Source organism: Babylonia areolata, chromosome 2 (assembly GCF_041734735.1).
Source record: "Babylonia areolata isolate BAREFJ2019XMU chromosome 2, ASM4173473v1, whole genome shotgun sequence".
NCBI lineage: Eukaryota > Metazoa > Mollusca > Gastropoda > Neogastropoda > Buccinidae > Babylonia > Babylonia areolata.
The window spans coordinates 61013172-61035522 of NC_134877.1; the positions used below are offsets into that span (position 1 = coordinate 61013172).

Consider the following 22351-nt stretch of genomic DNA (forward strand, 5'->3'; position numbering starts at 1 on the left):
ATCGCCATCGCCATTTCCGGCTGCACAGAGTGGGTGCAGGAATGTCTGTGGTATCACCCTGTAGCGACATGCGCAAGAACCACAGAGAAAATACCTCAGATTCAGGTGTACAGTTCAGTTCTTTCTTACAGCCACACAATGGAGTGCAATATGACTGTATTTCATCAAAGATAACCCCACAGAAACGGGAGCACTCTACTCTAAGCCAGAGTGCCAGTGAACTGAATGAACCATATGGACAAGGAAAAGGTAGAGGGCAGTATAATCCAGACAAGAGTCCTGGCTACAAAATTGGTGCTGGATTTGGTGGGCCTTCAGATGCATTTGGTCCTGGACTTCCTCCTCGACCAAAGGACTTGTGTGCCAAAGAAAGACGACCTGCAAATGGATACCTAGCAACCAGCTCCAGCCACACTGACATTGCCATCCCTCTTGGTAATGATGGAGATGGTGACTCCAGTTCAGGTCACTTTGTACAAAGCTCAGAAAATATAGGTTGCAACAAAAAGCTAAGATCAGACATGACTGGTAGAGTAACTAAACCTCTAAGTGTCTCTGCATCTTTCAACTCAGCTCACTCACGACCAGAAACTATGAAAGTCCACCATGGCAGGTCAGTAAGCAACAGTCAGGTGGAGCCGATGCCAGTGTTGGGGGACATCAGCAGCATGGCAGGTGTGGAGGAAAGTGGTTTGCCTCTTCACAACTTGACAGCCAGTTCTCTGCTCAACACCAGAATGGGCATGCTGCGCAAAATGCCCACTGCCAAACCCCTTTCAGGCGCTGTGCACTACAAGAAGAACCTGCTGGAGGCCAGCACTCAGGGGAGCAAGAAAGCGGTGCCAGTGATGCTGGAGCACCGACCACATGGTGACGGTGCCCCTTCCAAACGGATGGGTGTGCTAGGCGATGAGAAGTCCTTGACAGCTACAACCAGTGTAAATGGTCCAGAAGAAGAAGAAGAAGATGATGTCTCTCTGCCATCAGGGTGAGTATTGTATACATGTACAGTATTAGACTTGGTGGTGTTTCTTTTTGACGCAGTTTAAGGAGTTGAATTCCGTCAGATTATGGTTAAAAATGAGGATTTTGTCCTTTCGTGGATAGTGTTTGCTGAGTTTGTTGTTGTGAGGTTGCATACTGTTGGCATTATATTCCACCCCTCTCAGTCTCATCCAATAAAATGAATGATTCATTTTGAAATAAGGTACCACTACAAGTTATGTATAGCAAAATGGAAAATTGAGTTTTCCGTGGCCTATCCCTTCTCTTGTTAGAAGTTACAGCAATGATTTGAATGGTAACAGAACTGTGATTTCTGCACCATACGAGTGCAGTGGCTTACACATATGGGTATTTGCAATACTCTGTCTTCTACCAAGCTTTTATAACAAGGGAAAACTTTGCGATGGGCTGCTAGCGAGCAGGGCTGCTCGTGAGGGGCAGCTGGGTCCAGCGGACAGTGTCCAGCCTATAGTATTGGCTGTCCAGCATCCCTTGCAGCCCTGTATATATTGAGCCTACATTGTGTGTTTGTGTAAGCCATTGTACAATAGTGCAGAAATTCTAATTTTATGTCATTAGACATTACACTTTAAAAATTGTCAGTTATTTTGATTTTAAACTTTATTAAATTATTACCATTACCTTTATTTTTATTGATGTATTTATTTTTTACTCCAGAAGAATGGATCAGGACTTTAACACCTGTATTCTCATGTGATGCCATGATGACAGATGCAATAGCTGAGTGACTAGAGCATTTGAATTTCAGTTTCAGGTGTAAGTTAGGGTCCTCAGTTCAATCCTGGTATCAGCATCTGGTGGGTTAAGGCCAGACACGGTAGTGAAATTTTGACCAAAAACATTATTTTTTTGTGATTTTCGTTTTTTCGCATAATTTGCTTCTTCAACATCTAATCTTTATAGTCCGTTTCACCTGGGTACTATATTCACTTAAATAAAGCTTCAAACAGCATCAACATGTGTGATTTCTTGTGAGTACCAAGCACATAGATGATAGATCTCCTTCTTTTCCTGTTTTCTCAGTTTTGTGTTTTGTCCTCGTAATATGATTTTTCAAAATGCTAATGCTCAAAAACTTTAAAAGATAGCATGTTCAAACTTGGTACTTTCTTTCTTTGTGTATTCATCTTTATTATAGTGCAGTGGGTTGTATAGTACTATTAAAGGAATGAATATACAGTCATTTGAAAAAAAATTATGTCAAGGAATTTATACACATTTCAACAAAAAAATAATAATAAATGTATTTATTCAAATTCCAAAATACCACTGCACTATAATAAAGAACAAATACAAATAAATCAAATAAAACAAACAGAAATAACATATCTATAAAGGTATCGAAGTTATAAGCTTTTAATTTTTTTGTTTGTTGGCCATTTTGGATTTGTTTCCATGGAAACCGTCATGATAAATTGCAGAAAATGACCTTTTTAGACATGTTTAGTCCAATATCTTTGCATACCATGTCACAGAAAGCCATAAACTTCGAGTTTATTTCATATGTTTTTGTACTACCGTGTCTGGCCTTAAGGGTGAAGATTTTCCTGATCTCCCTGGTCAACATGTGTGCTGGCCTGATGGTGCTAAACCCTCTTTGTGTGTACATAGGCATTTGGATCATATATGCTCAAGAAACAAGCCTTTGGCTAAATCCATATCAGTGCTTGGTGTGTTGTTAAAACACAAACATACCCAATATGCATGCTCCTTAAAACAAAGTATGAATGTCTATTTACATGGTGGGTTAGAACAGTCATATACATAAAAGCTCATTTGTACAAGTTCCTAGACATCAACACCTGTAGATGTTTGACTGAACATGGGACTGGGAGTTGCAGCTCAATAATACACAGAAAAGAATGGAATTTGATATTTATGTGTTTTACTTTTAGCACTAAAATAATAGAATATTGTTGTACTGCATAATGATGTTAACATAAGGTGATTTATTTGTCCAGGGAAAGACTTCCAGGAGATGGAGAAGCAAGCGACATTGATGAACTTGGTGACGATGATGATGGTATTGATGATATCAATGATGATTGCCAAAATGATGAAGGTATGCTTATGATGATATTTCTGAGTAATATTTATATTAAAACACACAGGTGCCAATATTCTGCATTACTGGTGTAGATAATGAAGTATTGTATTATACTGCCATTAGTTAACATACAGAAATGTGATTGCAATGCTTTTTGCCATTTGTGTTCAGGGACACTGTGCTTGCAGAAAAATACATCATACCCCAGAAATATGTTGATGAGAAACAGGCCTAAACATGGACATATTGAAAACAGATTGGCCTGACATCATCCATTCAAAAATGTTTTCGCCTTCTCTCCCTCTGCTGCCGTGAAACTTCCTGAGGATCTGTTCATTGATTGGTCGACTGCTGGAGAAGCAAAATGGGGTGCCTTCATTAATAATGTCATTTCATTGTCCTCACAACTGTTAGCAAAGCACAGACTCTCAGCAGTTTGGATTCTGTTCTGGATGTTGAAGCCTCACTCACACAGCGCACTGCTGATGGGCAAGGCCAGTGCTTTATAGTCATATATATATATTGTTTGCTGGTATTGAAAAATTGGGGAAGTCGTCACAGTGATCCAAAATTGTGTGCTGACAGTCTTGTTGTAACAGAAGATCGATAAGCCCCCTCAGTGATGCACAGAATCGTTGGAATGGAGGTTTTCAGTTGATGCCAATTGATCAGAGCTGCGTTACTGCCAACAGGAGTGTGGATTCTGTTTTCTGATAAAGCAATGTTGTCTTATCTGAAATTGACAGTGTCTGTTCCGACTCGATACCTGTTGTCAAAAATGTTGGTGAGATGACACAATGTCAAGATCTGCTGGAGGAAATTGGCGATCTGGCTGTTCAGTCAAACTGTCAGTGCCAAGATAGTCATCTCATATTGTGCCCTTGTGCTGCAGGCTGTTTCTGAAAATGCATACTCTGTCGTGAAAATGCAATATTTAATATTTATGCAGAATTCTGCAATAATTGTGACTCCTGTGTGTTGTTATATTTATTACATATCACATGCTTTGTCTAATTCCTTAACTTAACATATAATTTGCTGCAAAACATATAATCTACTGCAGAAAAAAAAGGTCTGACATTTTTTTCCAAGGTATCCTATTTAAACCTATTTTCAGTGTATGAAAATGTATACTAAACTGATAGATGTATGGACTTGCTGGATTGATTCACTTTTAGAGTTAACTGGGAATTTTTTTTTTATTGTATCTGTAAATACAGGATAGTTTACCTGCACCTTCATCCACCACTTCCCACTTGGGTGCAAGTTATGTGTGTGTGTGTGTGTGTGTGTATTTTTGGTGACTCTGATATGAGTTTGAGCCAAGTAAAATGCTCATTGATTTTGATACAATATGCAGAATCTAACTCAGTATTGCTGTGGTTGATAACGTTGCTGTGGTTATTTTTTGAGGTGGGTGTGTGTGTTTCCAGGGGACTATGATTTTACTGTGGTTGTTATTTTTGGGGGTGTGTGTCTATATGTTTCCAGTGGATGATTCCGATGGCTACAGTGTCAGCAGCTCCATGTCACATGAGTCCTCCTCCACTGTACATCTTCCGTCTGCCACCAGTCGCCCGTCCACCACTCAGTCATCCTGCGGTCGATCCACTGTTCCTGGGGAGGAACGCTCTGTATCCACGACACGTCCTCTGACGTCGTCAGGGGAAATGGTTGTTCAGCCGGCCCTACGTCGCAGTCTGTTTGCTACAATTCCACCAACGGTCAACTTTGCTGGTTTACTGGACAAAGGTATGATTGTGTTCTTCTTTGTGCTGTGGATAACTGTTTCATCATCTCAAATTAAAGTCAAATGGAAGGGAGTGGATTTGTCTTTCTGTTGGTGTACTGGAAAGTAGTATAACTGGTTTTTGTTGGTTTTTTTTGTGCTTGGAGACTTTCATAATCTCCTCAAATGGAATGGTGTGAATTTCGATAAGCTTTTGTTGTTGTTTTGTGAACTGGAAAAAAATGTAATTTTTGTTTGTGATGGAAGACTGTTTTATGGTCTATTTCATTTTCAAAGAAGATGGAGTGGATTAGTCTTTACTTCCTCCACAGAAATACCCTCACCCTGTCAGTGATGTAATTTTGATCCATCGCCCATCTTTCAGAAAATATTTTCCTGGGTTCTTGATGTTCAGAACAGTTCGTAATATATATAGATAGATAGGTAAATATGATATATATATATATGTGTGTGTGTGTGTGTGTGTGTGTGTGTGTGTGTATATACATATATATATATATATGTATAAAATGTGAAATATTGAAAAACTTCTTGTGCTTTCACTCTGAGGGATATACAGTTTGTTAATTGTATGTCTCGTTGCTACAGGTAGTTAGCAGTAAATGTAATATGTATTCAGTTACTGAAAATGTTGTTTATTGCAGTGGAGGAGCTACCATGGGATATTCGTAAGATGTTAAAGTGGCGCATGAGTCCCATCACACCCAACGTTATCAAGGCAGTACTGAGGAGAAACAACTTCAGAATCACCAAAAGTGAGTTTCTGATACACTGCTTCAGTTTGTGCTGTTCTTCATATACTGCTTGTTATGTGTGTTATTGTTATTTGTAATTGTGTATTATGCTGTTATATATTTTTATATATTTGTTAATAGTTAAATTGGTGTGATGGTATATTTTGCTCAATTGCTGATTGAATTTATTTATGACTTAATGGTTTTGAAGCTTCATTTTCCCATAGGTTTAAGCATGGAAATTGGGAGGTGTGGGAGGTGGGGGGTGGGGGGGGAGCAGTCTTGTACATGTATATGTATACACACAAGCCCACTCATATGCACACACATTCGCATCTTCCTCACCCCTCAACCAACCCCCCCCCCCGCTCCCCTACACACACACATGCACACGCACACAAAGGCATTACATGGGCTTTTGTCTGTATGGTATAGAATAGGATACTGTGTCAATAGTGACAGATGTGTTTAAATTGTATGTATTCTCTACTGGACAACCTTTCTGTTTTTGTTCAGGAAATGACTGGATGGGATGCTTTGGAAAACACATGAAGGCGGCTGGGTTCAAAGCTATACGAGAGTATCAGAAGGTTTGTAGGAATGAATGCTGTTGTTTAGAAATACATGTTAAAAAAAGGTTTTAAAAGTCCTGTAGCCTTATGTTCATATTCTTTGAATGCATATTCACTGTTTGAAGTGTTTCTATGGCTCAGCATTGGAAGGTGGGGCCCAGTTATCTCCTACCACCATTTAAATTTTTTGAATTATTTTACACCTTCCCTGACAGAAGTCACGTGCCCATTGAGACCAGGTGGAGTGAGGAAGATAAAACACCTTTCCCAAGGACACAACTGTTCAGGGTTCAAGGCCATGTTTGGGCATGGTGTTGACAACAAACCCTGATCACAGATCAGTGATGAACACTGCATCACAAATCCATTGCCCTGGTTCTGCCACGGCAGACTCCAAGAAATACAGTACTCCTGTTCACACCAGGTTGCATTTTATGATCTTGCTGAATTATTACTGGTGCTTTGTTAGATATGGAACATGTTGGTGAAGAATTTTTATAAAACTCTCGACCAGTACTATTCAACAAAGTGCTTAATGAATTTGAAAAGACCACCACTGAAAACTGAGTATGGCTGCCTACATGGCGGGGTAAAAATGGTCCTACATGTAGAAAACCACTTGTGTACTGGAGTTGCAGCCCACGACGAAGAAGAAGAATTAGAAAAAACAAAACAAAACACCAACAACAAACAGAAAAAAAAAGAAAAAGAAAGATACTGGGGTATTCCCTGATGTTATTAGCTGTGTAGAAGACAATTTTTTTTTTCCAGTTTAGCTTGTGTTTGGTATGGAAAATTTCCAGTCTGGTCTGGAAAAAGTACGGAATTTGTTAGGTCTTGTCTGTGGGAACCCTGTTACTGGAAACATTTGTGTGCTGCTGAGGGCTAAGATATACATCTCTGGGGGAGAGTGGTAGTTGACATCGATTTTTGAAAAAAAAAGATGGTTTAAAAATTTTTTTTACTCCAGTTTGCAAACTAGGACTGTTATTTCTTCAGGCTCACAAAACATGTTAACATGTTACCTGCCACCCTTTGCAGTTGAATCACTTTCCGGGGTCGTTTCAACTTGGTCGCAAGGATCGCCTGTGGCGCAACCTTTCCCGGATGCAGGTCAGCTTTGGCAAGAAGGAGTTTGGCTTCTTTCCCCGCACCTACATTCTTCCTCAGGACATGAAGCACCTGAAAAGAACCTGGGAAGACTCCAACTCTCGGCAGAAATGGATTATCAAACCGGTAAGTATGTGAAAATGTAGAACCATTGAGCGTCGGTAGCGACTTATGATTTTGGTTGACCATTTTTCTTTTCTTTTTGATGTTGATTTTGTTTGTAGTGATTCTCTCACAAAATCTATATTAAGAAAAAGAAGAAAAGGTGGTGCGGCACTATGGCGAAACACAAAAGGTAAGAATACAATAAAGTCAAGCCGCTGGCAGCAAAATAAGGCCAAATGAACATGCTTGATAGCCAAAGAAAGCGTAAGATGAGACAGAGCGTAAACCTGACAAGATGGCGTCGAGAGCCTTGGCCAAAGGAATGATTCAGCGCTTATCTTTTAGATCAGGCAACACTTTTGTCATGATTTCTTTCATTGAATACAAATATATGCAACAAGCTTAAAGCTACAGATATATAATGTATTATTTTATCCTTTTTATCCATTATTATTATTTTTTTAGTTTTTATTATTTATTTTTATAAAATAATTAAGATAGTTGCCCAGTATTGGATATGATGACAGAAACTTTCCTTGAAGACTGTATGAAGAAAACTGTTTTACAGCCAGCCTCGGCGCGTGGCCTGGGGATCAAAGTCATCAGCAAATGGAGTCAGATCCCTCGCAGACGTCCTGTCATTGTGCAGAAGTGAGTGAAGAAAAATTTGATACTTGTTTGTTTCTTTTATTTATTTATCTATGCATTTATTCATTTACTATCAATGTATTTTTAATTACACATACTTAACCGTGACCCAACTAGTACATTAGATCCGAGACGGTCAAGGCATGCCGCGTGGGGGGTCACGTGATCCGATGTCACGGCCGCCACCACAACATAGCACATAGGGTCCAGTCTAGCGTGCGGATCCAAAGCAAGCATTTTTTTTTTTTTTTTTTTTTTGTGGTGTTGTTTCCCCAAAGGGATTGTGGAACATTCCATTGGTGCAACTGTGGGTATGGGTAAAGAGATAGAGGAGGTCGACTCGTACACTGCCGACTGGGAGGGCCGAGAAAATGCAGATCGTGTCGAGTGCGTTCGCGGATCGATAAAAACGACATTAAAGGCAACACTGACCTGAGTGTGTGGCAGCAAACCTCTAGAAGTCATCAGAGGAGGTGTAGGAGGTGGTGGAGGTCTGGAGTCGACCAGAGTGAGCAGAGGAAGTGAAGGAGACGGCGGGTTGGCGTTGTTGAGAGGGCCAGGAGTAGAGGGCCCAGAGTGTCAGTGAATCGATTGCGATCGCACCTTAATTTTAGTGCGATCGCCCAATCGAGCTACATAATTATGTGACCTGGTTGGAGACATAATTTGACAAAAAACAAGAACGCCAGAGAATCGACAGACAGACAGAAAATACGAAAAAAAACTTAGCCGTATGAAGAGCACAGGAACAGGAGTCATGATGGCTGCCGGAAAAAGAGGGCACTAGCCAGCGGGACAAAGGGGAGGTTACCTACTTCCGGGAGGTTATCGGCCGTAGTTGCTTTTGTTTTCTCTGCACAGGCGGATAGTAGTTTGCACAGGACAGGAATGTCAGACCCCTGCCGGAGACTGCACGAGTTGGGTCACGGTAAGTATGTTATTTAAACGTAATTTTAGATAGAAAATTTCCTTTAAAAAATAATGATATTTATTGTTGTTTTTATTCTGAAACAAAATTACATACTTTTGTTACCTTTGTTACTTGTGCTGTAATATCATCATGTCTTTTATAATATATATATATATATATATATATATATAAAAAATTTATTGCCTACTTTGAATGTGTGTCTCCTGTGCAGATATGTACACATAATTGATGTAAGATGAAGTTAAAGGAATGGAAGACATTTCTTTTAATGTTTTTTTTTTTGTCCTTTTTGGACACTTTTTTTTAAAATTGTCTCATCTGTCTTATTACTGTGTTTGAAACTGGTCCTGTTGTCTGCTTTTACTGTTTCCAATACACCACATATGTCAGACTTTTCACAGCAGTTTGTTACTGATGCAGGTATCTGTCAAAGCCACTGTTGATCAACGACAGCAAGTTTGACATGCGTGTCTACGTGTACGTCACCTCCTATGATCCCTTGAGAGCCTACATCTATGAGGATGGTCTGGCCCGATTTGCCTCCTGCAAGTAAGGACTTGGATAAGTATCATGTGGTGGCAGTGGGGGGGTTCAGAGCTGGGTTCACAAAGCATCAGTTCTGTGCTTTAAAATCCATCCACATCATTCATTCTGTTTGCCTGTTCTGCTCTGTGCCTAGTTTAGCATTTGCAGCTGCTGTTTTTCAGGTCCCTTTTCAAAAGAAATAATTAGAACTGTACATATTGGAGTTGTTCATTTCTCCTTTTGTCTTATGTTGTGTCCTGCGTCTTGATCTTGATTAATAGCCTGGATATTAGAAATCCGCCAAGAAAACATAAAGAAGAAACTCATACTTAAGAGAAGTGTCAGTTGCACCAAATTTTATGAAAAACCCATAAAGGCTCAGACAAAAGGTTTCACAAGACAGAAGTGATTCTGAAAACTGTCAATAAATGATAGTCCTTAAAGGATTTAGTAAACCTGTAAAGTTGCTGACAGTTGATATTTTGAAATGCACTTGCAGAATATATTTTGGAAAAAAAATGTTGCGGCAAACTCAGTTCAGTCTGAGCAGAGAGCGTTGTGATGTGCATCTTCAGTCAAGGACACTCACCGAATGGATTTCCATGCTCTTTTTGCTAAGCTTACACTTTGTGCTTTGTGTATATAAACATTCACTTTCTTACTTCCACATGCAAGTACTTGTTTTGTTCTTTTTGCACACAAGTATACAATTTTGTCGCTATGCAACTAATCACAACTTTTTCTCTCTCACATGCAAAACAAATTCTTTGTTCTCTGCACACAAACACATGTTCAGTCTCACAGATTAGACGTGTGGCTAAATTCAGGAGATGTTTCTGTTGATGTTTTGTTTTTTGTTTGTTCAGTGTCTATGATCATGGTTGACGGGCGCAATAGCTGAGTGGATAGAGTGTTGGACTTTCAATCTGAGAGTCCTGGGTTCGAATCTCGGTGACGGCGCCTGGTGGGTAAAGGGTGGAAATTTTTCCGATCTCCCAGGTCAACATATGTGCAGACCTGCTAGTGCCTGAACCCCCTTCGTGTGTATACGCTAGCAGAAGATCAGTGTTCGGTGGGTTATGGACACAAGAACATACTCAGCATGCACACCTCTGAAAGCGGAGTAAGGCTGCCTATATGGTGGGGTAAAACGGTCATACATGTAAAAGCCCACTCGTGTACATACGAGTGAACGTGGGAGTTGCAGCACAGGAACGCAGAAGAAGAAGAAGATTCAGCCTGGTTGATATGGGGATATATCATGAGAGTACAACTTTAAAAAAACAACAAAAAATCTGTGGAAAACAAGTATATGATCATGCTGTGCAGGTATTCGTCAGCCATGAAAAACCTGAACAACAAGTTCATGCACCTGACCAACTACAGCATCAACAAGCACAACGTTGACTACCAGACCAGCACTGACGACTCTGGTTGTCAGGGACACAAATGGTAAGTTTACCAGTATCTGTGTGTATTTTGTGGGTGTGTCTCCTTGTGCATGCATAGAGTTTGGCTTCCATTAAACCCTGAGGGAGACCACTGCCAGCATCTCATAGCTGCTTGAGATGGGTAGCACATGTTGTGCTGTCCCTGCCCTGCCTGCTAGTGTTCCATGGCCCGCCTGTAACTGCTTGTGTGATTCAGATTTTGGGCTCTGGAGCCACATGTTTGTCCACCCATTATGGCACAATGTATCATCACACAATGTATTGTCATCCTCAGTTCCTAAGCGACAGCCATGCATAGTGATTGATATAGAAAGTGTTAACCTGTTACTGGTTCTATGAAAGACGATTTTTGAACAAAGATTCTACCATGACAGATCTATCACGGAACATAAGAATTATGTTGGTTATGGAAAGAAGATGCACATTTATGGTGACTGATATGTTTAGCTATCAGCCTTTCTCGCTTTGGGCTTTTTGGGCATTGCAGAAATTTGGCAAGTTTGGAGTGAAGCTGTATGATTGGAATATCAGGCCCCATCCATATCCAGACCCCATATTAATATTGTTTTCGACATGTTTGGTGGCATTTGCTCTCAACTTCTATACTTGCCAGCTCTGTGCATTGCAGACAGACGAACTACTATGTCTGGTAGTTTTGGGTTTTTTTCAGTTAAGTAGTTGGTCAGCTGATTAAGTACTATATCTAAGTGAGAATATGAAACAAGTCAGTGACAAAACGTCGACTGATGCTGGACACTCGAATTTTATCCATTGGAGCAAGACCAATTGTATGTGGTTACATACTGAGTGATGGCAGGTAGTCAGTGGTGTGAGGTGAGTGAGTGTTGACGCCATGGCAGACATGGTGATACGTTGTGCTGATGTTGACCACAGGAGTCTGAAGTCACTGTGGAATTACCTGGAGAAGGAAGGGATGGACACTGGCCGCCTGTGGGAGAGCATCAAGGACATTGTCATCAAGACTCTCATCAGGTGAGTGGTCCTCTTCTGTCCTTTTTTACATTGTCACTAAGACTCTCATCAGGTGAGTGGTCCTCTTCTGTCCTTTTTTACATTGTCACTAAGACTCTCATCAGGTGAGTGGTCCTCTTCTGTCCTTTTTTACATTGTCACTAAGACTCTCATCAGGTGAGTGGTCCTCTTCTGTCCTTTTTTACATTGTCACTAAGACTCTCATCAGGTGAGTGGTCCTCTTCTGTCCTTTTTTACGTTGTCATCAAGACTCTCGTCAGATGAACAGTCCTCTTGTCCTTTTCTGAATTGTCATCAACTCTCATCAGATAAGCAGTCGTCTTCTTCTCTCCTTTAAATTGTCATCATGAGTCATCAGGTGAGTGGTCCTAAATCTTCTTTCCTCCCCTCCCTCCTCCATTATGTAAGGTATGTGGTGTAACTCAACAATTTGTATATTTTGCTTTTGTACTTCACTCTCACTATTCTTGTCTTCAGATGGATATAAAAGAAGTGAACTTTGCATCTTATGCTTTCAGTACTGAAAAATATATGAAAGAAATGATATTTTTATATATGAATATATTGTTTAAAAAAACCCACAGAACAGATGAATCAATGATAACGATGATGACGTTTAAAAGAATGAGTCCAAAGTGGTGCGCAGAAGTGAAATTGATCAGATCATGCTTTGTTGAGTATGTACCATGATGTAGCCCAGTGTGGTTTTGTTACAAGAAGTTACCTGAAAGTTGAGGGATTTTAAGAGTCCATTTGGAAGCACTGTGGCAGAATTGGTGTGGTGTTGGATTGTGATCCAGTGCTTACCAGTGATCAGGGTTTGAGGCCTTGTTTCAGCATGGTGTTGCGTTCCTGTAGAAAGGCACTTTTCTCTGATTTTCCTCACTTTATCGAGGTGTGAGTGGGTACCTGGCTTTGGTTGGGGAAAGTTAAAATGGTGGAAGAAGAGGATTGGGCCCCGCCTTCCTAAGCCGAACATTAGACACAGTGGATATCAGTTCACTGCCTCAGTGGCTGTCAAAGACTATGGGACCTTTTAAACTAATGAGTGCTTTGCATTGTGCATACAGTGCTGACGGGCCTATCAACACCATGATTAAGGCCAACGTTCGCAGTCGCTACACGGTTCACGAGCTGTTTGGCTTTGACATTCTCCTGGATGACCAGCTGAGACCTTGGATTTTGGAGGTCAACATTTCACCCAGGTACAGTCTGCTTCTTACATATTCATGTGTGTGTTGTTTTGTCTGTGTTTTGTTTTGAGAGGAGAGGGTTGGGCCCCGCCCTTCTATGCCGAGCCCTAGACACAATGGATATTTATTCAGTGCCCTGATGGCCGTAATAGGCTCTGGAACCTTTAACGTTCTTTTTGTTTTAACCCTATCAACTCTGTGTGTGTGTGTGTGTGTGTGTGTGTGTGTCTCATTTCTTTTGTGGCAAAATATTTCTAAATTGTAGTAAAAGAGGGCGCTAGCCAGTGGGACAAAGGGGAGGTTACCTACTTCCGGGAGGTTATCGGCCGTAGTTTCGTTTTCCCCGCATAGGCGGATAGTAGTTTGCACAGGACAGGAATGTCAGACCCCTGCCGGAGTCTGCACTAGTTGGGTCACGGTAAGTATGTTATTTAAACGTAATTTTAGATAGAAAATTTCCTAATTGTGCTAATGTGACTAGTAAGTTACTCTTTGTTGTTAACTGAATTTGTGTGGAACTTTACAGTATTTGTGTCAGTTCAGATGAGATGTAAGTGTTCCTATTGGAAGAGAGATCCTGCAAACTATGTGCGTGCAGTCACATGTGGAATAGATAGTGTATGGTTTAGATTTCTGCTTAATGAGATGCACACAAGCATGCAGTGATGCACAAACACACATGCACACCCACACATGCACATTCACATACTCAGTCGAATTCAGGAGAGGATGTGGTATTACTTTGTGCAAATGCACACTCTTAACAAAGGCTGCAAAAATTGATTGCCAGTGAAAAAGCAACCACCTAAAACCTAAACCTTGTAACAAACAACACACAAAACTGGTCAGGAAACTGTACAGTATTTTAGCAGTTTGGCTGTCCATCAGAACCCTAAGATGAGTCTGTTCTCAACGATAGGGGGGCAAGTGGCTCAGCAGTCTAAGACTGGAATGAGGTGGATGCTGCTCTGTGACATCTGTTCCTTGCAGCAGCAGTGATATGATAACAGTGAGCACAGTGTTGATGGGTCGGGGGACCTGTGTGTGTGTGTGTGTGCAGTCTCCACTCCACGTCTCCCCTGGACATTAGCATCAAGAGCCAGCTGGTTCGGGACATGCTGAACCTGGCAGGGTTCCGCATTCCTGACAAGACGGACATCGTTAACACCATCTCTCCTCTGGTCGGCACTCTTCCTGACCTCAGGTAAAATTCACGTCAATCTGTGGGGTCTGTTTCTTAGGCTGGATTTCATTGGTTGGTGTCTTTCACAGAATTTGTATTTTGTTTTTAAATTCATGATCAGCCAGTTCTTTGGTTTGACATATTTGTCTTGTTTGTTAGTTTCTGTTGTGTAAGTTTGTTTATGAAAACCTTAATTAAGAATGGCACTTGTTCGAGAATTACATTATCTTAGAAACTTTTTCCCCCGAAAAGGAGTGTAAGTGCTTACATGGTGGGGATAAAAACAGTCAAACATGTAAAATCCCACTTGTGCATACAAGTGAACATAGAAGTGAAAGCCTATGAAAGGGAAAAAAGCGCATAAGTGTTTACACACCAGGTATTGCAAGAAAATAATTGTAGGAAAAAGAAAAAAAGGCTTTGAAAAAAAGAAAATAGCTCAACCAGCAGAAGCAGATGATCTAGCCAAAGAAAAAAGGCTTTGGTTTTGTCGGGAATTATTTGACTGAGCAGACTGGTAGAGCCTGTAGTGTCACTTCTGAGTATGAGAGACATTTCAGATTTAGACTGTTTATTTTCACAGACAGTAAACAGATCACACAATCTTACTATCTTTCAGCTGCCTCTTTTGATGCAAGATTTGTATTTGTATTTGCATTTCTTTTTATCACAACAGATTTCTGTGTGTGAAATTCGGGCTGCTCTCCCCAGGGAGAGCGCGTTTGCTACGCTACAGTGCCACCCATTTTTTTGTATATTTTTCTGCGTGCAGTTTTATTTGTTTTTCGTATCGAAGTGGATTTTTCTACAGAATTTTGCCAGGGACAACCCTTTTGTTGCCGTGGGTTCTTTTACGTGCGCTAAACGGCTTTACTTGTCTGTAGAAATGGGAAAGTGTGATGTCCTTAGAAATTGAAAAAGTGTCTTTCAACAGCATAAATGTGCATAATGTACATTGCATATATTGATTCATTTCTGGCTGTTTTTCACAAGTGAATATTTAACACTTTACTTTTGATATATTCCAGTACCCACATCCCTACGACGGATCACTGCATCGATAAACGTCTGTTCACAAACCAGCTGTCAGCAGATGAGAGAGCTAAACATGCCTACTTCTGCCATAAGAACCAAGATGAGGTGAGCTTTGGGTTCCCAGCACTAGTTTGGTTCGCTGAACAAATGAAAAAACTTACTGAACGTAAACCTGTATTCTTTTGTTCCTTCTTAACTCACTCAGTACGGCCAGTCCTCTCTTCTCCTCTACACAGACCCCTTGGATGTCCAGTGGGTGTCTCAATGACCCAACCTTTAGCTTCCGTCGTCAGAATTGTGTCATTCTTTGTCAACATTCACCTCTTCAGTATGAGAGCCTTCTGCTTGCAGTATTTTGATGGTGGTAATTGGGGTGAAACGCTGTTAACGTCGTCTCTTTCGCCGTTCATATGGAGAGAGTTAAATTTTTGTTTTCAAAACAGTAATATTATAAGTATAGAAGATATCTTACAAAGTTGTGTTTTTTTCCCAGAGCAGTGATATAAATATAGAACACATTGATCCCATTTTTTCTCTCCAGTTCTGAATCTGTTCTGTTAAAAAAAGTTATTATCTGTTGAGCTCTTAAATCTGTAAATTTAGTTGAACTCAGTCTTTTGCTTTTACTTTAGCATCATTGTTCACTTGGGTTCCTTAATATTTTTCTTCAGAATTTTCCTCAGCTGTGTCACATAAGCTAAGTTGCTGTGAGGTAAGACATATGGATTGTTGACCTGCCTTTTGTTTCCTGAGCTGAAGGAAAACAATACTTTAGTAAATCATGTCTGTGGATATCACATTGCTGCCTCCATAACACTTCAGGGTTGTAGAGGCACAGTGTGGTGGAATGCTGCACCACAAGCCTCTCTCTGTGATGGTTGTGTTAGTGCCGGGGTTTGGGCACGGCTCTTTCCAGTCCATTCCGTGATGTTACCTGTCCACCTCTTTCTTTGTCTTCCACATCTCCTCTTCCCCTGAACTGTTTCCTGGAGGGTGGTCTTGGAGAGGCCACATGTCCTGAGGACATCACATGTAGTACAGATGAAAAACATGCATACATTGTCTGTGTGCTGAAGGAAAAGGAAACGTCAGTCATCTATTTCTGCAAATATCACATGTAGTCACACTCACTAAAAAAAAACCCATACACGTTCACTACTGTTATTGTACTCTGAGAGCCCTTTCACACTCCTCTTCCATGCTTTGCAGCAAGTCTTGCAGGGAATTCTGGACACGCTGACGCCAGATGATGTGCGCATCTTGACGGAGTCTGTTGACGAGGAGAGTCGGAAGGGGGGCTTCATACGCGTGTTCCCCACTCCCAACACCAAGAAGTACCTCCGCTACTTCGAGCAGCCGCGCTACTACAACTTGCTGCTCGACCAGTGGGTCACTCGCTACCACCGCATGGAGCAGAGAGGTGAGTGGTGTTGCTGTTTGCGACTCGGTACTGAATATAGGATACATAATTTGCCTTTATTGTCATACGCTAGAGGTATCATAATAATAATTATAATCATTAAATGTATGTAGTTCCTTTCCATGTAAAACAGGCTCATTTGCGCTTTACAATTTTAAAACCAATGCAAAATGTGCATTTATACACTGAAATGAAATTCTTCTGTGCATAACCTTGCTCAGACATCCATCCAAACAATCAGACACTAATATGCATTCATAAACACACACAAGAAGACACACAACACAACTCTCATAGTACATATCATACATCACAGTATGGGGTGAATTATGATGCTGATTCATTGGAACTTCATAACCTTGACTGAGAGGCTATTTTTTCAAGCACGCACACACAAAAAATAGGAAATAGGGACAAGGGTGAGTGTAACTGTAATTGAGATCAGTGGGAAAAGATCATTATCAGCAAGTAAAAAGGTGGAGGAACTTGTAGAGTTACTTGATCAGAAAGTAGAGTCTGCATGGATAGCTAGGTGTTTCTGTCAGAAAAAGGATGTAATGATATGAAGACTGTGCGTGTGTAGCCTGTCATACTTACCTTACTGACCTCCCCAGAATGGCAGCATCCTAGAACCACTGTTTAGAATAACAAAGAATGAGTTAACACAAACTGATTGAATACTTAGTCCACTAAATTATTTTTTAAGCTAGTCTTTTCAATTTCTTTCATATTAAGTTCATACTGAGTAAAGTCTAGTAGTTGTTAGATATTCATATGTTTTATTGAACAATTTGTTATTCAAAAGAGATCTTTTGTGATTGCATGAAGGTGAAGAAAAGTGTTAAAGCACTGAAGATGATGGATTTTTCAGGCATCTCGGTCCTGCAGAGCGCGTGTGAAGATGGGATACATCTGGAGAACCCAACCAGCAATATCCATCATCAGGTCAGTTGGGTGGTTGAGGACGTGCGTGTTGAAGAATGGACAGTGATGCTCACAGGTCATATCTGTTCACCTACACATCGAAACCTATGACAGTGGGTTTTCGTTTTAGTGGATTCCATGACTTTGAAATTTGTACACAGGAAAGAACGTCTTTTTTCATGTTCACCTACTTGTGGAAAGTTATGACAGGGGATCCTGATCTGATGGATTCTATGATACTGAACAAGGTATGAGGGAAAGAATAGCTTTGGGTCACGTTCCTGTTAAGTGAATATGATCATTGCCAGAAAGAGTGACCAATCTGCCTTGCATTGGAGACCATCTGTACCGATGATTATCATTATTGATGCTTATTTAGCACCTGTCTTTGGTCAAGACCAAGATGCAGGTGTTTTACAGTCATGAACTGAAAAGGCTGCCTTTTATTGGTGGAGCCAGCTGCCAGCTGCCTTCAGGCACTCGTTTTTCTTTCCTGTGTCATTCAGTCGGGCTTCAGTCACCTCAACACACACATATGTTAGAGTGGATTTTACTACAGAATTTTGCCAGGGAGAATTATTGTTGTCGTAGGTTCTTTTACATGTGCTAAACGCCTGCTGCACTTGGGACCTCTGTCATCACATTTGAGAGACTTAGTGTCCAGATCACCACTGAAGGTCATATGGAGCAGGGACACAATTCTGGTGAATGTGTGTTTTTTTGTTGTTGTTTTTTAAAAATAAAGTGGTTTTTTTTTTTTGAGGGGTCACATATCCATGTGCAGGCCACTCTGTTCTGCTTCATGCACGTAACAGAGCAGGAATGGAACCACAGACAGGTACAGGCCAGATTACTTAGGTAGATGATTGCACTGATCTGTGTGTGTGTGGTGTGTGTGTGTGTGTGCGTGCGTGCGTGCGTGCTTGCGTGCGTGTGTGTGTGTGTGTAAATCTGTACAAACTTTTCCCAGTGTACAACATAAAGGAAGAAAAAATTGCTTTATATTTGTTACAGTGGTGTCCTCCCAACTCTTCAGGGGCACTACTGTCTGCCAGAGATAAAAACCCCTCTCCACTGAAAAAAGATGCCTATGGTCAAAAGGGCAGGTGAGGAAATTTTTGGGAAGAGGCAGCAGTGGAGAGTAGGTGGTCAGGTTTTGTCAGGAGAGGTGTCGGGGGAGGGGTTGGGAGCATTGAGAAATCTGTCTCACCGGTCAGTTTGGAATATCGAGTTAAAGAGAAGTTTGGTCTTGCCTTTCGGTTTACTTATGAGGGGACATGATTGTAATTATGATTAAGCGTTTCTGTAGTGCGCTTCTGTTGTATAGAGTTGTGTGAGCTTTTCTGAAACCATCCTCTAAGCACTCCTGTAGTATAGTGTAGAGCTCTGAATTTCATTGAAACCATTTTCTGTGCGCTACTGTATTATATTGTAAAGTTCTGTGAACTTCACTGAGGCCTGCTTGCTTTCCTGTTGTATAATGCACAGTTCTACAAACCTCCCTGAAACCTTTCTATATGCACTCCTGTAGAGTGTTGCGTAGAGTTCTATGAACTTCACGGAAACCTTTCTATATGCACTCATACAGTATAGTGTAGAGTTCTGTGTGCTTCACTGAAACCTTTCTATATGCACTCCTGTAGTGTAGAGTTGCGTGAACTTCATTGAAACCTTTCTTATGCACTATTGTAATATAGTGCAGAGTTCTATGAGCTTTACTGAAATCTTTCTGTATGCACTCCTGTAGTATAGCATAGAGTGAAGAGCGTAGTTAAGTGCAGAGTGAAACCTTTCTTTATGCTCTCCTGTAGTATAGTGTAGAGCGAAACCTTTGGTATGATGATATGGGTATTCATATAGCACCTATCCTCTGTCAGAGACCATGCTCCAGGTGCTTTACAAACACATTGTTCTTTGCACAGACGGGCGCAATAGCCGAGTGGTTAAAGCGTTGGACTTTCAATCTGAGGGACCTGGGTTCAAATCACGGTGACGGCGCCTGGTGGGTAAAGGGTGGAGATTTTTACGATCTCCCAGGTCAACATATGTGCAGACCTGCTAGTGCTTGAAACCCCTTCGTGTGTAAACGCATGCAGAAGATCAAATACGCACGTTAAAGATCCTGTAATCCATGTCAGCGTTCGGTGGGTCATGGAAGCAAGAACATACCCAGCATGCACACCCCCGAAAGCGGAGTATGACTGCCTACATGACGGAGTAAAAACAGTCATACACGTAAAAGCGCACTCGTGTACATGCGAGTGAACGTGGGAGTTGCAGCCCACGAACGCAGAAGAAGAAGAAGTTGTTTGCACAACAGGCTACCTACCTGGGTAGAGCCATTGAGCACTGATTGTTCATTGCATGTCTCCTTCAGTCAGGTTTCACTCACACACACACACTCACACAAGCCTGTAACACTTTATCTGTTTATTTACCCTGCCATGAAAGCAGCCATATTCCGTTTTCTGGGATGTGCATGCTGGGTATGTTCTTGTTTCCATAACACACCAAACGCTGACATGGATTACAGGATCTTTAACCTGCGTATTTGATCTTCTGCATGCGTATACACATGAATGGGGTGCAGGTACTAGCAGGTCTGTACATAGTTTGACCTGGGAGATTGGAAAATCTCCACCCTTAACCCACCAGGTGCAACGGGGATCGAACTCAGGAAACTTGGTGATAATCTTGCACTCTAAACCATTTGACCACTGCACCTGTCACTTCTGCAGATTAGTGCAGAGCGAAACCTTTATATATGCACTCCTGTAGTATAATGTAGAGCTCTATGAGATTCACTGTAACCTTTCTATATATATATGCACTCCTGTAGAATAATGTAGAGCAAATCTGTATGCACTCCTTTAGTATAGTGAGCAGCTCTTTGAGTTTCACTTAAACATTTCAACATGCTGTCCTCTGTGGTGAAGAGTTCTGTGAGCTTCACAAGAAAAAATACATTTGTGTAGGCAGAAAAATTGTCAGGCTTTATAACATGATTAAAACTTATAAATCTGAGATTGTGTATTGCAACAAATAATACAGGCAACTTTTCTTGCATTGCTTTAAGAGTTTCAGCTTTTTCCTTTATTCTTGTTCCTTTTGGAGGGAAAGATTCCTAATACAAGCCCCTTTTCTTGTGTCGCTTGATTGTTTTGCCTATATTATTGAGCTTTTTCAAGCGAGGCTGCAACAAATTATGCAAGCATGTTTTTGTGCATCCTTTTATGCATTTCAGCTTTATTTCCTTTATTCTCTTTGCTTTTTCTAAGGGAAGGATGATGAAGGATGTGTGTGCGTGACTTTGTTTCAGCGTTTCCACGACCCGATTGCCCAAAGTGAAGAGTGGTGTTGGGGATGCCCACATTAGCTCCTCCTCCTTCCCAGGTGGCAGTTCGTCCTCATTCAGTGCCCTGAACTCCTCCTCACCTGTCTCCCGACCTGCCCGGGTGCTGGACCCGACCAGGTGACTATCCATCCGCCTGCCTCCTCTGAAACCAGACAGCCCAGAGCCTCCCATTGTCATGACCTCCCAGCGCTATCGCCGCAAGTCGATCATGCGTGGCGGGCATGTGGCCGGTAGCCGCTCTCAGCCCTCTGCGGTCATGAAGACTCCAAGAGATCTGGGTCCGAAGAGGTTCTATTGATTGGTTCAACTGTCTTCTTGTCAAGTCATCCTCCGTTCTTTTGTGGGGATGGGGAACAGCCTTGCAAAAAGTCATCAGGGTATTTAACTGTCTTTTGTCATCAGGTTTTTTGGAGTGGTTACAGTCTTGCAAACAGTTGTCCGGGTATTTTTCATATGATACACATTCTCAGGACTTTTTGACAAGTAGCTGTGATAAAAGAAAGAATACAGCAAGCATTGTGAAAAGTTTTTTTTATATGTAAGACTGTGTGCCTTGTATGTTTTTGATATTTGTATATCATTCCTGCACTATTTATGAACCAAAACTCCCTCAGCCATGTTTTGTCTTCACCAGATGTTGCCATTTCACGTTGTGTCTGCAGAAGTTTGGATGAATGTAAACATGAGCATGTGTTCTCTTAACTTACAACAGAATGTGTGACAATTTTGAAGTGAAGCAGATGGAGAGAGAAGGGCTTGGTGGATGTATAGCATGCTTGCATAACCTGCTCATGTCTCGTGCTGTGTCAGAAAGCAGAATGGTTACTGGTCATGTTTTTTTTTTCTTCCTTAAACATATCTTCATGTAGTTGATTTATTCAATTGCTCCTTTTGTTTGTAATAGTGTATATAATTTATGAATTTGAATTTCTATGAGCAGAGGTGTGGTTTTTTTGGGTTTTTTTTTTTTTTTTTTAGATATGCTGCGTTCCCCTGTGGCAATGCTGAGGGTCTTTCAGTAAAGATAGCATCCCCACTTTCTGGAAATTCTGTGCTAGAAATTTTACTCTTTTCTGTTGCTCTCATTATTTCTACCTTTTTTTCTTCCTTTACTGTTGTCTGCTTTTTTTGCCCTTGTCCATTCCCCCCCTTTTTGTTTTTTTTGTTTTGAGCAAGACCTTAACATTTTTTTTCTTTTTTTCTGCAGTCTATGTTGTACTCTCTGTGTTGTTTAGCTCTTGCAGTTAGGTAGTGAAACTGGGATGGGCATTAGGTCTCTATTCTGCAGTGATAATTGCCTATAGGCCTTTTTTATGTATTTTTTTTATTTGGCTTTGAAGTATTTTTCC

General features: G+C 41.0%; 1 protein-coding gene across 1 annotated transcript; it reads left to right on the top strand.

Moving 5' to 3' along the window:
* On the top strand, positions 1–21892 carry LOC143275827 (tubulin monoglutamylase TTLL4-like). Its single transcript, XM_076580113.1, has 17 exons — positions 1–988; positions 2988–3088; positions 4565–4825; positions 5468–5578; positions 6074–6147; positions 7171–7365; positions 7913–7995; positions 9344–9472; positions 10778–10900; positions 11794–11892; positions 12963–13097; positions 14146–14289; positions 15297–15408; positions 16513–16723; positions 17595–17668; positions 18662–18753; positions 20967–21892. Exons 1-17 carry the CDS (start codon positions 42–44, stop codon positions 21121–21123), a joined length of 3048 nt encoding a protein of 1015 aa, XP_076436228.1. The 5' UTR covers positions 1–41; the 3' UTR covers positions 21124–21892.
* The last annotated feature ends 459 nt before the right edge of the window (positions 21893–22351 follow it).